Below are 14,327 nucleotides of genomic sequence, written 5' to 3' on the forward strand. Positions count from 1 at the left end.
ATGGGCCAGCATCCCTGTGAAATGCTTTCGACACCTTGCAGAGTCCATGCCCCGATGAATTTAAGCAGTTCTGAGGGAAAAGGGGGTGGTCAACTCAATATTAGGAAGGTGTTCCTAATGTTTTTTACACTCAGTGTGTGTGTTTGTGCGCACATTTGCGCTTTTAGTAATAAAGAAAATAAAATTGTATTTTTGGGGGAAACTGATCTGTAGCAAGGTGATTTGAACTTGCCTTGAGAAATGGGGTTGATTCACACTAGTTGTGAGAATAAGAGGATAAAACACAAGAACATGAATAGTTATTCCTTCAAGGTTTGGGGGAGTATATAAATTATGTTTAAACTGTGCTTCCAGGTAGCCTAATGGTTAGAGCGTTGGGCCAGTAACCGCAAGGTTGCTGGATTGAATCCCCGAGCTGACAAGGTAAAAATGTCGTTCTGCCTCCTGGTAGCCGTCATTGTAAATAAGAATTTGTTCTTAACTTTCTTGCCTAGCGAAATAAAAAATCCCTTCTGTGCTCTCATATTATTGTGTATATAACCAGCATGAGTTCAACCTGTGGTCTCCCGTTATAAAGTACAACTTATTCAACAAACACACCAAGGGTCCACAAGTCATGGAAAAAGTGCCATGGTGACCCATTTTAATGTACATAAATAATATAGACTTAACAGGATAAATCATATTGTAACAGTACAATGGTAGCCTACTACAGTATAAAACTAAATAAGCAGTGCCATTTGCAATACCTTGGTTAATATTTAGGAATAATTGTAATCATTCAGTCTGAGGCACATGGTGAACATCTTACATTTCATACAGTGATGTTGATCGTCTAGTCTAGAGAGACTGATGCGACAGGTAAACCTGGATAAAATAAGTCTAAATGTGTAATAAAAATACTTGGAAAAGAAAATGGACAGTTGCATTGTTCAGTTGAAAGACTTGACTGATTGTGATGTCAGGTGGAGTAGGTGGTCTGTTTAGTCACAGTAACCAAGTAATGAGAGTGTTTGTTGGGAATTACGCTGTCCAAGTTACGCATGGTCCTTCGTGGATCGGGTTTCAGTCCCACAGGCCACAGCAGACTGGATAATTTATCAGGCCGGTGGCATAGCGAACAATGTCACATGCTATGCCTGTCCACACCAACACAATACCATAATCATTGGCTGCCACTTTCTCTCAGTTCCCACTTCCTCTAGGCCTACTTCTCTCTCTCACTTCCTATATTATTATCCATGGTTATTTTGTGGTTTCCCTGCCAGTTCCTCACCAGCTGAATGCTTGCATGTCGCAGGACCTCCCCAAGATAACTCCCGTACTTGTTATGAAACTCAGGTCAAGCAAGTTACCACTACTTCTTTTTGAGTTTTGGCTTGAAGCGCAATGTCTGGAAGGCGCTCTCCACCACTTTGGGCAGGTGGATAGGGTTTCTCTGTAGGTGTCGTCGGCTGCTCGTCGTCCCGTTGTCACTATTCTTCTTGGCTGTGCTGCTGCTTTCGCTGGTTGGGGCCGGCTTCTTCAGCTTGGACTCATCTGTGGGACACCGTGGGACCCGCATGACCCAGTTGGAGTGGAGGTCGTGCTCACTGGTGCTGGTGGCCACTGATGAAGAGAGAGATGGCTTCACGTCAGTTCTCAAAATGGACATCCAAATTTTACGAGAGAAAAAAACACTAAAGGGTAGTTTGTGATCTATTACAGTTACAATTACTCTGAGACTGCAACAAGCTGTTCACTGTCTCTAGATCAGCACCAGCTAGCTAGGTCTTCACTACACCTTGTGTTGATTTTTCAGTGTTACATTTCTAGTGTTGATTTAGGAGTTAGAGTTAATTTAAAATATTACCAGTGTTGGTGTCAATAACCAGAGTTGACTGTGATTTTGTCAGTTTTATTCTGTGGAGACTAAAACATTCTCATCAAAACCATGCCCATCATTATCTTATTTCCCACTCCCTTTAATAAGAGTGTGCTCCTAATCTCAGCTCGTTACCTGTATAAAAGACACCTGGGGGCCAGAAATCTTTCTGATTGAGAGGGGGTCAAATACTTATTTCCCTCGTTAAAATGCAAATCAATTTATAACATTTTTGACATGCGTTTTTCTGGATTTTTTTGTTGTTATTCTGTCTCTCACTGTTCAAATAAACCTACCATTAAAATTATAGACTGATCATTTCTTTGTCAGTGGGCAAACGTACAAAATCAGCAGGGGATCAAATACTTTTTTCCCCCTCACTGTACATTGATTGATTAATTTTATGCTACACAAAGATACATAACATACATTTTTCTAAACTAATCCAATCAATTAGTTAGATTTATTTCACCCATTACTTAAATAGTTAAGGTAGTCTCTTTCATCAATGTTCCTAACCTTTAACATCTTTCTGACTGCAGGTTGTGTGTGAATAAACAGTGTAACTGTTGGCTGTCCTAACTCAGGCTGGATTCCAATAGGAATTATTTATCACTTTGAAAGTCAGTATACTGTGATTGGTAAACCAGTAGGTTCTTAACACCACTGTGTTGGGGTAAAACATTGGCGTTAAAGTAAGGAAGGCCTTACGATATATGTAAGGTACTGTCATTAACAGTTTAATTTTAATGCTACATTTGCCTACAGCAAAAACTCACTTTGTGAAGTCCACAAAACTGAAATTGAAGGAATTCAACAATCATGTCTCTGTCACTAACAAATACAGTCATGGGTGGTAACTCTACAATTCACTCAAAAAGGCAAGGCACACTGGGAAATTATATTGGGGCATGGCTTTGTGTATGTTGTGTCTACATTGATAAAGTTTGAGCATAAAGTTACTCGTCCCCTCCCCCATGTCAAACACTTCATTTCAGGAGGCGGGATTAAGGGGATAGTGTGACACCACCCTAACTCTCATTTTAATACACCAATGGTAACATGATATTCTCGTACCTAATTTAGATAAGTACCGCCTTGTAACCAACATTGGAGACTGCGTGTTTGCAGAGGGGCGTGGTTTATATAGCTAGATAGCTACTCTACTGGTGACAAAATTTGACTGTAGGGTGTCAGCAAATATAATTAAAAGTTTACACTATTCATCTATGGCCAAGATTCTTATGTTTCCAATTTCATATGTATCTGGTGTTAGTTATTTACTAGGGAGGGTAGTTCAAAATGCTGACATGTTTGTCATGTTAACACATCTGTTAGCGCTGCTGTGAAACGCAAAAGAGATGTCAAACGGGAGGTGTAAAATTGACATCGGGAGGTGTAAAAACGACATCATCAATGTTGTTTAAATTGCTTTGTGAATCATAAAATTTGCATGAGATTATGTAACTGCTCACTGCATCCAGGTTTCTTGACATAGTCCTTCCAAAGAGCTGTCAGACAAGGTGAGCTCCTGAATATAACCTCCCTGCCCACTCAGCTTGTCTTTTCAAAGTTCCTGGTAGTTAGCCATGAGAGAAAGTAGACTTTCTGTAATTTTGAGCATTTCCATCCCCAAAAAATATTCTGGGGGATATTTAAGAGCTAGGTTTCCATGCAATTGGCGACAGATTTTCATGCGAATATTTAAAAATCTGCTTTAAAACAATTAGCGAATTTTCCCACCAGAGATGTGTTTCCATCTAATTAACTTGTTGCAGATAAAATGCAGCGTGACGACGTGTGCACATAAAAGTACAGTTTTCAGTTAAATTCACAAATAAATACAAGTAAAAAAATGTGCGTTATATAGTGAGTGTGCCCACTCTGGTATTGGCACGTGCGCTCTAACCGGCTACAGTGCACATATAGCCTACATGATGAGATTATTATGGACAAAAGAGCGAGATTATTTTTATTTGTCAAATGGCAGCCAAGCATTGATCATCATGTCACCAGAATCAGACCCTCGATATTTATTGGAAAGCAGCATCAAGCACTTTCACCACCCTGTGAAGTTCATCATAACTTGTTCCATCTGTAGTGTAATAAACTGCATGCTTTCCCAACCAGTCCTAGTTGAAGGACCACACAATATCTCAATGCATGACTTCAAATTTACCTCGATGTGATGGTTATTACAGTACATCAATATTTGCGCATAAAATCATTTTCACCTACATTTCTCACATATATCATTTTACCGACACAAGAAGATCCACCTTAGCTAGCGTATTTTGTTTTGTTGACATTTGGAAAGTTTACAGCAAATACTTCTGTTTCCATCAGGCCAGTCATGACATTTTTTTTATCTAACATGTACTTTACTCACATAAAAAGGTTCGGTGGTTAGTCAAAAGGCTATTTTACATGGAAATCAGAATGATCTTCAGGACCTTTAACACTCAAAAATCTGGACCCATATAGACACTGGCCCAGTTTAAATGTAACATTGTCAGTGTTGATTTAACACTGGAGAATTTGCTGTGCATCTCTATATCAGCACCAGGTAGCTGTCCACTGTCTTCACTGTTTAGGCAACTTGATCGTACTTCAAACCAAAACACAACTCACCAATGAAGTCAACGTCAGCGTGCCCATCGTCTACATGGGGCTTGCGCGTGTGCTCAGGGTCACAGCTCGCGATGACAGCATCAAAGAAGTCCAGAGTGTCCTCCTCATTGGGGATTGGAGGGGCAGACGGTTTGGTCCTCATGATCTTTAAAAAAAAAAAAACATAAGAGAGAACATGATTGTCTATCGATTTCTTTAGTAGAAGGCATTCAGTGGTTCAACAATTTCATTTAGGACAAGGATAATTATGAGATGAGGTCATAGCCATTAAGTGTTTCACAAAGCCTTTCTACCTGTGCATCCTTGGAGTTGGGCGGGGGAGGCGCAGGCTTCTTCTTGGGGGAAATTGTGGCCTTCATCTCGTTGCTTTTGAAGTTGTTGACGCTCCTCGTGTACTGCCGTCTCAACGCCACCAGCTCTTCCAAATACTCCAGGCAGTTCTGATTCTGGGAGTAGAGCCATATCCGGTCCTCCTGCCTCTGGTAATAATACAAGGCGGTGGTGGACTCGACGTTCACAGAACTTTTGCTCCGCTTCAGTGTGGAGTTGACGGATGACTGCTTCCTCTGGCCCACCACGAGCATGGAGGTGCTCCGCACCAACTTGACGGTGCACGCGCTGTGGTAGTCCTGCTCGGACCGCGGACTGCCATCACGAGCCCTGTGCCCATTGTTGGGACGGAGCGCTTTGTTGATCTTCCTAAACATCCCTCCTGTGCGTGGAGTAACTCACAGTTATAAAAAAGATAATGTTAGTTCAATCGAAGTGCCCATAACCGTTTCCAAGTAGCATTCCTCAGAAATCAATTAGAAAACAAACAAAAAAAGACGGTATGACATTGGTCTTGTCCATGGGGATGAAACTGCCCGTGAGTATGGTTGGCAGAGAAGATAACTTCGGACTCCTCTCACTTAAAAAAAAACGTTCCCGGCCATCACTACAGTGTTATGGGGGGCTGTGCTATGGCAACGGGCCTCGAAACTCAACCCGCTCCTGTGTCATTACTATTGAACAGCAGTCCCGTGTCAAATGTCTTTATGGGCACCTCAAGCTCCCAGTGTCACCAAAACGCACGCGCTGTAGTCTCTCTGCCCAGTGGCTTATACACAGAAAATCGGCCAGTGTTGCATTTTTCAGTCTAACATTTCTAGTGTTGATTCAGGAGTTAAATTAAGTCTCTGAGAGTAAAATTAACACCCAATGGTGTAAAATAACCCCAGTGTGGGTGTAAATAACCAGTGTTGTGTGTGAGAGTGTGATTATATCTTTTTTTTTCTCTGTGGAGACTAAAGCCTTCTCATCAAAACCACGCCCTTCATTATCAGATTTAACCAGCATGCTCTACTGCAGCTAGATTTTTTTAGGATTGTTTTTAATATCTGTGTTTTTGCATGCACATTGATTGATTAATTTTAATCTACACAAAGATGCAGCACATACATTTTTCTAAACTAATCCAATCAGTTAGTTAGATTCATTGCACACATTACTGAAATGGTTGTTCCAGTTTAAATGGTTTAGGTGTCACGCCCTGATCTGTTTCACCTGTCCTTGTGATTGTCTCCACCCCCTCCAGGTGTCGCTTATTTTCCCCGGTGTATTTATTCGTGTTTCCTGTCTCTCTGTGCCAGTTCGTCTTGTATGTTCAAGTCAACCAGCGTGGTTTTCCTGTGCTCCTGCTTTTTCTATTCTCTTTTTGCTAGTCCTCCTGGTTTTGACCCTTGCCTATTTCTGGATTCTGTTACCCACCTCCCTGCCTTGACCTCGAGCCTGCCTGCCACTCTGTACCTCCTAGACTCTGAACTGGTTTTGACCTTTTGCCTGTCCATGACCAATCTCTTGCCTACCCCTTTGGATTATAACAAATATCAAAGACTCAAACCATCTGCCTCCTGTGTCTGCATCTGGGTCTCACCTTGTGCCCTTATATTAGGTAGTCTCCACACAATATTCCTAACCCTAACAGACATTCTGAATGCAGGTTGCGGGTGAATAGAAATTCCAACTGTCAGATGTCCAAACGGTGGCAGTCCTAACTGGCTGGATTACAATAGGAAGGAATTACATATCACTTTACAAGCCAGCCTAGCCTAGTGTGATTGCAGATCTGCAGAAAGGCTTGTAAACAATGAGGGTCCTAACACCAGCTGTGTTAGGGTAGCACTTTGCCATCAAAGTAAGGCATTATGATACATTTAATTTATTTTTCTAAAGAGTTTTAAAGTTTAAAATGTAAGAGTTCTAAATTTTAAAGAACACGAACAGTCAAAATCATGTCTTTCATGAAGTTGGATGATATTTGGATGAAACCAAATCAAAGTATGCAGAGGAGCGTGGTTTACATAGCTAGATAGATACTGTACTTGTAACGGGCGTCCTAAGGATAAGACCAAGGTGCAGCGGGAACATGTATACTCATCTTCATTAAATCAAAAGAAGTAAAAACAAACAAATCCCATATCAAACGACACTAAACAGTCCTGTCAGGACACAAAACAGGAAACAACTACCCACAAATCCCATTACAAAAATACCCCTATACATAGGACCTTCAATCAGAGGCAACGAGGAACAGCTGCCTCCAATTGAAGGTCAAACAACAAACCCTAAACATAGAAGTAGAAAACTAGACTGAACATAGAAAAACACTAACCTAGAACATAGACCAAAACCCCGGAACACTAAACAAACACCCCTCTTACATAATACCATAGCCCAACAAACCCCGAACCACATGAAACAAACACCCCCTGCCACGTCCTGACCAAACTACAATAACAAATAACCCCTTTACTGGTCAGGACGTGACAGTACTGGTGCCAGAATTTGTGGACTTGATTGGGATTGATTTTCACTACTCGCACCATGTATGTTCATCTCTAGGAGAGAGAACGTGTCTCCTTCCTGAGCGGTATGACGTCTGCGTGGTCCCATGGTGTTTATACTTGCGTACTCTTGTTTGTACAGATGAACGTGGTACCTTCAGGCGTTTGGAAATTGCTCCCAAGGATGAATCAGACTTGTGGAGGTCTACAATTGTTTTTCTTAGGTCTTGGCTGATTTATTTTCATTTTTCCCATGATGTCAAGCAAAGAGGCACTGAGTTTGAAGGTAGGCCTTGAAATACATCCACAGGTACACCTCCAATTTACTCAAATGATGTCAATTAGCCTATCAGAAGCTTCTAAAGCCATGACATAATTTTCTGGAATTTTCCAAGCTGTTTAAAGGCACAGTCAACTTAGTGTATCTCAACTTTTGACCCACTGGAATTGTGATACAGTGAATTTTAAGTGAAATAATCTGTCTGTAAACAATTGTTGGAAGTATTACTTGTGTCATGCACAAAGTAGCCAAATTGCCAAAACTATTGTTTGTTAACAAGAAATTTGTGGAGTGGTTGAAAAACAAGTTTTAATTATTCCAACCTAAGTGTAAACTTCCGAAATCAACTAAATTAGACATTTCTGTAATTCATGTTCAATAAATATGCAAAAAATTCTACAAATATGTTTTCACCTTTTCATTATGTGGTAAGGTGTGTAGATGTGTGATTTTCTTATTTATTAAAAAAAATATATATTCAGTCTGGAACACAGCCTTTCTAATTGACCTGGCCCGGGTATCCTGGAAGGATATTGGCCTCATCCTGTCAGTAGAGGATGCCTGGTTGCTCTTTAAAAGTGCTTTCCATGCCCCATTCAAAAAAAATTTGAACTAAGAACAGATAGAGCCCTTGGTTCACCCCAGACTTGACTGCCATTGACCAGCACAAAAACATCCTGTGGCGTTCTGTATTAGCATCGAATAGTCCCCGCGATATGAAACTTTTCAGGGAAGTCAGGAACCAATATACTCAGTCAGTTAGGAAAGCTAAGGCTAGCTTTTTCAAACAGAAATTTGCTTCCTGTAGCACTAATTCCAAAAAGTTTTGGGACACTGTAAAGTCTATGGAGAATAAGACTACCTCCTCCACCGGTAAAGCATTTTTCTATGGCTGGCCATGCTTTCCACCTGGCTACCCAAACCCCGGCCAACAGCAACTTTCCCAAGCCCCCCCCGCTTCTCCTTCACCCAAATCCAGACCTCTGATGTTCTGAAAGAGCTGCAAAATCTGGACCCTACAAATCAGCTGGGCTAGACAATCTCGACCCTCTCTTTCTAAAATGATCTGCCGAAATTGTTGCAACCCCTATTACTAGCCTGTTCAACCTCTCTTTCGTATCGTCTGAAATCCCCAAAGATTGGAAAGCCTATTCAAAGGGGTAGACACTCTAGACCCAAACTGTTATAGACTTATATCCATCCTGCCCTGCCTTTCTAAAGTCTTCGATAGCCAAGTTAGCAAACAGATCACCGACAATTTCGATTCCCACCGTACCTTCTCCGCTATGCAATCTGGTTTCCGAGCTGGTCATGGGTGCACCTCAGCCACGCTCAAGGTCCTAAACGACAGTACTGTGCAGCCGTCTTCATCGACCTGACAAAGGCTTTCGACTCTGTCAATCTCTGCATTCTTATCAGAAGACTCAATAGCCTTGGTTTCTCAAATGACTGCCTCGCCTGGTTCACCACCTACTTCTCAGATAGAGTTCAGTGTGTCAAATCGGAGGGCCTGTTGTCTGGACCTCTGGCAGTGTCTATGGGGGTTTCACAGGGTTCAATTCTCGGGCCGACTCTTTTCTCTGTATGTATCAATGATGTTGCTCTTGCTGCTGGTGATTCTCTGGTCCACCTCTACGCAGACAACACCATTCTGTATGCATTTGGCCCTTCTTTGGACACTGTGTTAAAAAAAAACTCCAAATGAGCTTCAATGCCATACAACACTCCTTCCGTGGCCTCCAACTGCTTTTAAATGCTAGTAAAACTAAATACATGCTCTTCAACTGATTGTTGCTGGCACCCGCCCGCACGCCTAGCATCACTACTCTGGACGGTTCTGACTTAGAATACGTGGACAACTACAAATACCTAGGTGTCTGGTTACACTCTAAACTCTCCTTCTAGACTCACGTTAAGCATCTCAAATCCAAAATTAAATCTATTATCGGCTTCCTATTTCGCAACAAAGCTCCCTTCACTCAAGCTGCCAAACGTACCCTCGTAAAACTGACTATCCTGCCGATCCTTGATCCTTAGCCTCCAACACTACTCAGCAAACGGGATGTAGTCTATCACAGTGCCATCCGTTTTGTCACCAAAGCCCCATATACTACCCACCACTGCGACCTGTATGCTCTCGTTTGCTGGCCCTCACTACATATTCGTCGCCAAACCCACTGGATCCAGGTCATCTATAAGTATTTTCTAGGTAAAGCCCCGCCTTATCTCAGCTCACTGGTCACCATAGCAACACCCACCCATAGCATGCGCTCCAGCAGGTATATTTCACTGGTCATCCCCAAAGCCAACACTTCTTTTGGCTGCCTTTCCTTCCAGTTCTCTGGTGCCAATGACTGGAACAAATTGCCAAAATCACTGAAGCTGGAGTCTTATATCTCCCTCCCTAACTTTAAGCACCAGCTGTCTGAGCAGCTTACCGATCACTGTACCTGTACACAGCCAATCTGTAAATAGCACACCCAACTACCTCTTCCACATATTGTTATTTATCCTCTTGCTCTTTTGTACCCCAGTAACTCTACTTGCACATCATCATCTGCACATCTATCACTCCAGTGTTAATGCTAAATTGTAATTATTTCACCTCTATGGTCTATTTATTGCCTTACCTCCCTGCTCTTCTACATTTTCACACACTGTACATAGATTTTTCTATTGTGTTTTTGACTATACGTTTGTTTATGTGTAACTCTGTGTTGTTGTTTTTTGTCGCACTGCTTTGCTGGCCTACCTGGTTAAATAAAGGTAAAATAAAAATATGTTGAATAAGTCAAGGGGTATGAATATTTTCTGAAAGCACTGTATTTCTTTCCCCTTTCATCTGTGTCTGGTGTTAGCTAGTTACAGGCTAGCTAGGTCTTCAGCCAGCATGGAACAAAAAGGGTGGAAGGGTAATTTAAAAGCACTGTAGGATGTGATGTCAACACATCCTACAGTGCTGCTGTGAACCGCAGTACAAAAGACAAGCCAAATGGGAGATGTACATAAAAAAAAACTATTGACACCATTAATGCATTTGCAATGTTTGAGTTGCTTTCTGTATCACCAAATTAGATGATTTTACTGCAACACTGCATCCAAGTTTTTTGACACAGGCGTTTCAAAGAGCTGTCAGTCAAGTCGAGCTCATTAATATAAGCTCCCTGAAAACTCAGCCTGTTTTTTCAAACTTCCATGTAGTTTTTTCAAAGACTTTGAGCATTTCTATCCTCCTAAAATATTATGGGTGACATTTAATTCACTGAAAAGGCTATTTTACATGGGAATCAGAACGCCTGTTCGGGACCTTTAATGATAACATTTTCCTCCAGTAGGAAAACGCTTGGTGAAGTCCATAGGACTGAAAATGAACGAATGTCACTAACAAATACAGTCGTGGGTGGTAACTACAATTCAGTCGAAAGGCAAGTCACTCTCGTAAATAAGGCTTTACAATAAGCAGTGTGTGAATTTAACACTGTTCCAGTGTCTGTACAGGTCCACACTTTCAGTGTTAGTGTAATCCGTAATTTATTAAATTATGCGTAATATCTGTCTAAATTTCCCCTCCAAATAAATAATTAAGGTGACTGCGGTGTCATGTTTCAGGCCCTGTGAACACCATTGTTGCGCTGGTTCTCTGCTGGCCAACAGACGCAAGGCGAAGATCTGCAATCTGCATTGACTCATCTATTGATTAAGGAGCCCTAGACTGGAGAATGAACACAAGAAAACAACCCCCCCTACTCTGCAAATCTTTTCATGACCGCAATAGAACTATACAGTATATAGATTGTAGACTGAGGGATCCCCCAACACATTAATTGATTCCCTTATCAGATAGGCTCAACCCTCCATGGCACCTATGGTTACACAATGTGACAGAGCAGACCTGACTGACTATGCAGGGTCTGGTTTCCAGCATAACACTGAGCTGCCCAGAGTCTTGGGTTTCAAACAGGAAATGATGAGTTGTGGTTGCATGACACCAGGCTGGAGCGTGAGGCCACACTTCCCTTTCTGTCACCTGTAAACAGACCAGACGTTTTGTCATGGCGCGCCCGCTCACACACACACACACACACACACACACACACACACACACACACACACACACACACACACACACACACACACACACACACACACACATTCTGTCAGTTTGAGACATAAGGTGATAGAAAGAGTCCAATTTAAATTTGTTCGGCTTAGTGTGAAGTTTCTTTCTCCTTAAATCAGTCTTTCCATCCTCTTTTAAACCCCTCACCTGTGCTTTTTTTCAGTGGAAAACAAAACTGTATTGTTTCATGTTCAGGACATTCACAGATGCTATGATGGAGGACATGGAAGACAGCCCTCTCACTTCCTCTTGGTCTTGTATAAAGCTTAAAGCAATGGTACCTACCTTGTCACAACCACTCACTCACACTGCTCTATGGTACTGCACTGGCTTGGTACAATAGACCTGGAGACACTGGAGACACTGACATGAATACAGCGAGGAGAGGAACACACATCCAACTCAGAGCAACAGTTGGTGGACTGCATGACTGCTTGAAGAGTGTTGCGTCATTTCACGTGTTGCATCGTTTGAATTTGAAGGTAAGGAGTCAAAACAAAAATGCATATTACTGCCCAGTGTATGAATACATTGTAAAATGTAAACAAATATATTCAAAAGGGATTCAAAGACACTTTATCCACAATCTGCTGTAAACTGACCAAAGACAATTTATCCACAAGCTGCTGTAAACTGACCAAAGACAATTTATCCACAAGCTGCTGTAAACTGACCAAAGACAATTTATCCACAAGCTGCTGTAAACTGACCAAACGGCTGTATATGTGTATTCCTTTCCAGCCATGCTGTGTGAGAGCATACTATGGAGCATGACCTACTGTAGTGACCAGGAGAGACTGGACCCTCTCCCCCCTGTGATAGAGCCCCCCACGAGTAGTGTGAGGGCTGGCTCACAGCCGGTTAAAGCCGCCCCGCTCTTCACACTCCAGGCCTCTCCAGGCCAGCCAAGCAGAAAGGACCACTCCATCCTGCCTAGAGTGGCCCAAGACCAGAGGCCCTCCCGGGTGAGTGCCCAAATCCAGCCCCAGGGTTCTTCTCTACAGCAGGCCCTGCATTCCCAGAGGCCCCATCCTGGCAGACACATTTCCCCAGAGATGGAGATCCCTGGGCAGGCTCGTTCTGGTGGCGACGTCCCTTTCCTGGTGCCCTCTTCCTGCCAGAGCATCTGTCAGAACTACAGCGACCTCCACATCGGGGGGGACCAGGTGCTGCCTCTTTCGGACCACGATGGGGAGCTCCTGCCCTGCAGCGATACCCAGGCCGACGGCCCCTTCCTCTATTCCTGTGACGTCCTCCCAGCCGCAGATGACTCTCCCCCAGATCGGGCCTCTGAAGACAGGCCACTGTGTCCTCTCCAGGGGGGCTCAGGCTTGGGATCCTCCCGCTGGAGGGCGGGGAGCGGCCGCTACCGGAGCTTCCTCCTCCAGGGGTGTGAGGGGCCCCTCTCCAACTCACTGCTCAACCGCTACCTGGAGCACAAGCTACTGGACCTGTACCAGCAGTACATGCTGGAGAGCATGGCCCGGGAAGGGGGTTGTAATGAGGGTTTCCCCAGCCATCTGTTGGCTTCAGAGCTGCTTCTGACCAGCCTGGATCAGATCACGTTGCAGCTGAGCCGTGAGGGCCACCTAGAAGCAGGCCGGGCCAAAGACATGGTGCTCAGCTGCCTGCTGAGGGTGGCCAGCGGCCTGCAGTCCAGTGAGATCAGTACTCCCCTGCTCCAGATCTCCACTGACCTGCAGCTCCCCACTGCTACTGCTGCTACTGCTGCTGCTACTGTTACTACTGCTGTTACTGCTGCTACTGTTACTACTGCTGTTACTGCTGCTACTTCTACTACTGCTGTTACTGCTGCTACTGTTACTACTGCTGTTACTGCTGCTACTGTTGCTGCTGCTTCTACTTCTACTACTATTGCTGCTGGTGCTGCTGCTGGGGGCCTAGGAGCACCTCAGGGACCGCTCACCTCAGGGACCGCTCAAACGACTGCACTCAGAAACCGTGTTGTTACTGAGGTCCAACCAACTTAACCCAGCTCTCCTCCAGTACTAGACAGTTTCACTGTCCCCCTAGTTTTAAAAACAGCCTCTGAACAGGGATGGACGAGGAGGGAGTGTGTGTGGCTATGTTTTTAACCCTAATGGAAAATTAGTGTTACTGTTGCTACTTTTCCTACTTTGGTATTATCTTCACTCAGACTCTGTCTATCCTCTCAGTTCCCCCTACACACCGTACTCTTATGATGAAACGAAACAGCTTTCAAACAGCTGCAGTGATGTAATATCAACATTTAGGTGGAAACGCAGTGGAGAGTGAAGACATCTGTACTATTCTCATGTTTTCGTGAAGAGAACATGACATTCTATCTAATGTTTTAATCTTGTTTTTTTTGTCTGTGAAAAATCAATAAACATGTTGATCACACAAATGTCAGTTACTCTGATATGCTCCCAGTACAGTGGATCGTTCCCAATACATTATCATAAAAGTAGCGTACACTAAATGTAGTCCTGTGGTGATATAACATTTGAGTGCTCAAAGCGTTGGCGGAAACACTCAAATTGCTTCAATGAATGTCCAGGTAGATCTCACAACCATCTAGATAAATTCTAATGAATTTTGAGGTAGTTTTATGCGCCGTACGCA

At 43.2% G+C, this 14,327-nt stretch overlaps 2 protein-coding genes across 2 annotated transcripts; one reads left to right on the forward strand and one right to left on the reverse strand.

The window, feature by feature from the left end:
- Positions 1 to 625: 625 nt before the first annotated feature.
- c9h13orf42 (chromosome 9 C13orf42 homolog) lies at positions 626 to 6,003 on the reverse strand. Its single transcript, XM_014164620.2, has 3 exons — positions 4,789 to 6,003; positions 4,496 to 4,640; positions 626 to 1,608 (listed from the first exon to the last, which is right to left on the reverse strand). The coding sequence occupies exons 1-3, from the start codon at positions 5,200 to 5,202 to the stop codon at positions 1,358 to 1,360; spliced, it is 810 nt and encodes a 269-aa protein (XP_014020095.2). The 5' UTR covers positions 5,203 to 6,003; the 3' UTR covers positions 626 to 1,357.
- A 5,797-nt stretch (positions 6,004 to 11,800) lies between these two features.
- On the forward strand, positions 11,801 to 14,109 carry LOC106581993 (uncharacterized). Its single transcript, XM_014164615.2, has 2 exons — positions 11,801 to 12,202; positions 12,462 to 14,109. The coding sequence occupies exon 2, from the start codon at positions 12,464 to 12,466 to the stop codon at positions 13,709 to 13,711; it is 1,248 nt and encodes a 415-aa protein (XP_014020090.2). The 5' UTR covers positions 11,801 to 12,202; positions 12,462 to 12,463; the 3' UTR covers positions 13,712 to 14,109.
- Positions 14,110 to 14,327: the final 218 nt, after the last annotated feature.

The sequence above is a fragment of the Salmo salar genome, chromosome ssa21, assembly GCF_905237065.1.
Source record: "Salmo salar chromosome ssa21, Ssal_v3.1, whole genome shotgun sequence".
Taxonomy (NCBI): domain Eukaryota; kingdom Metazoa; phylum Chordata; class Actinopteri; order Salmoniformes; family Salmonidae; genus Salmo; species Salmo salar.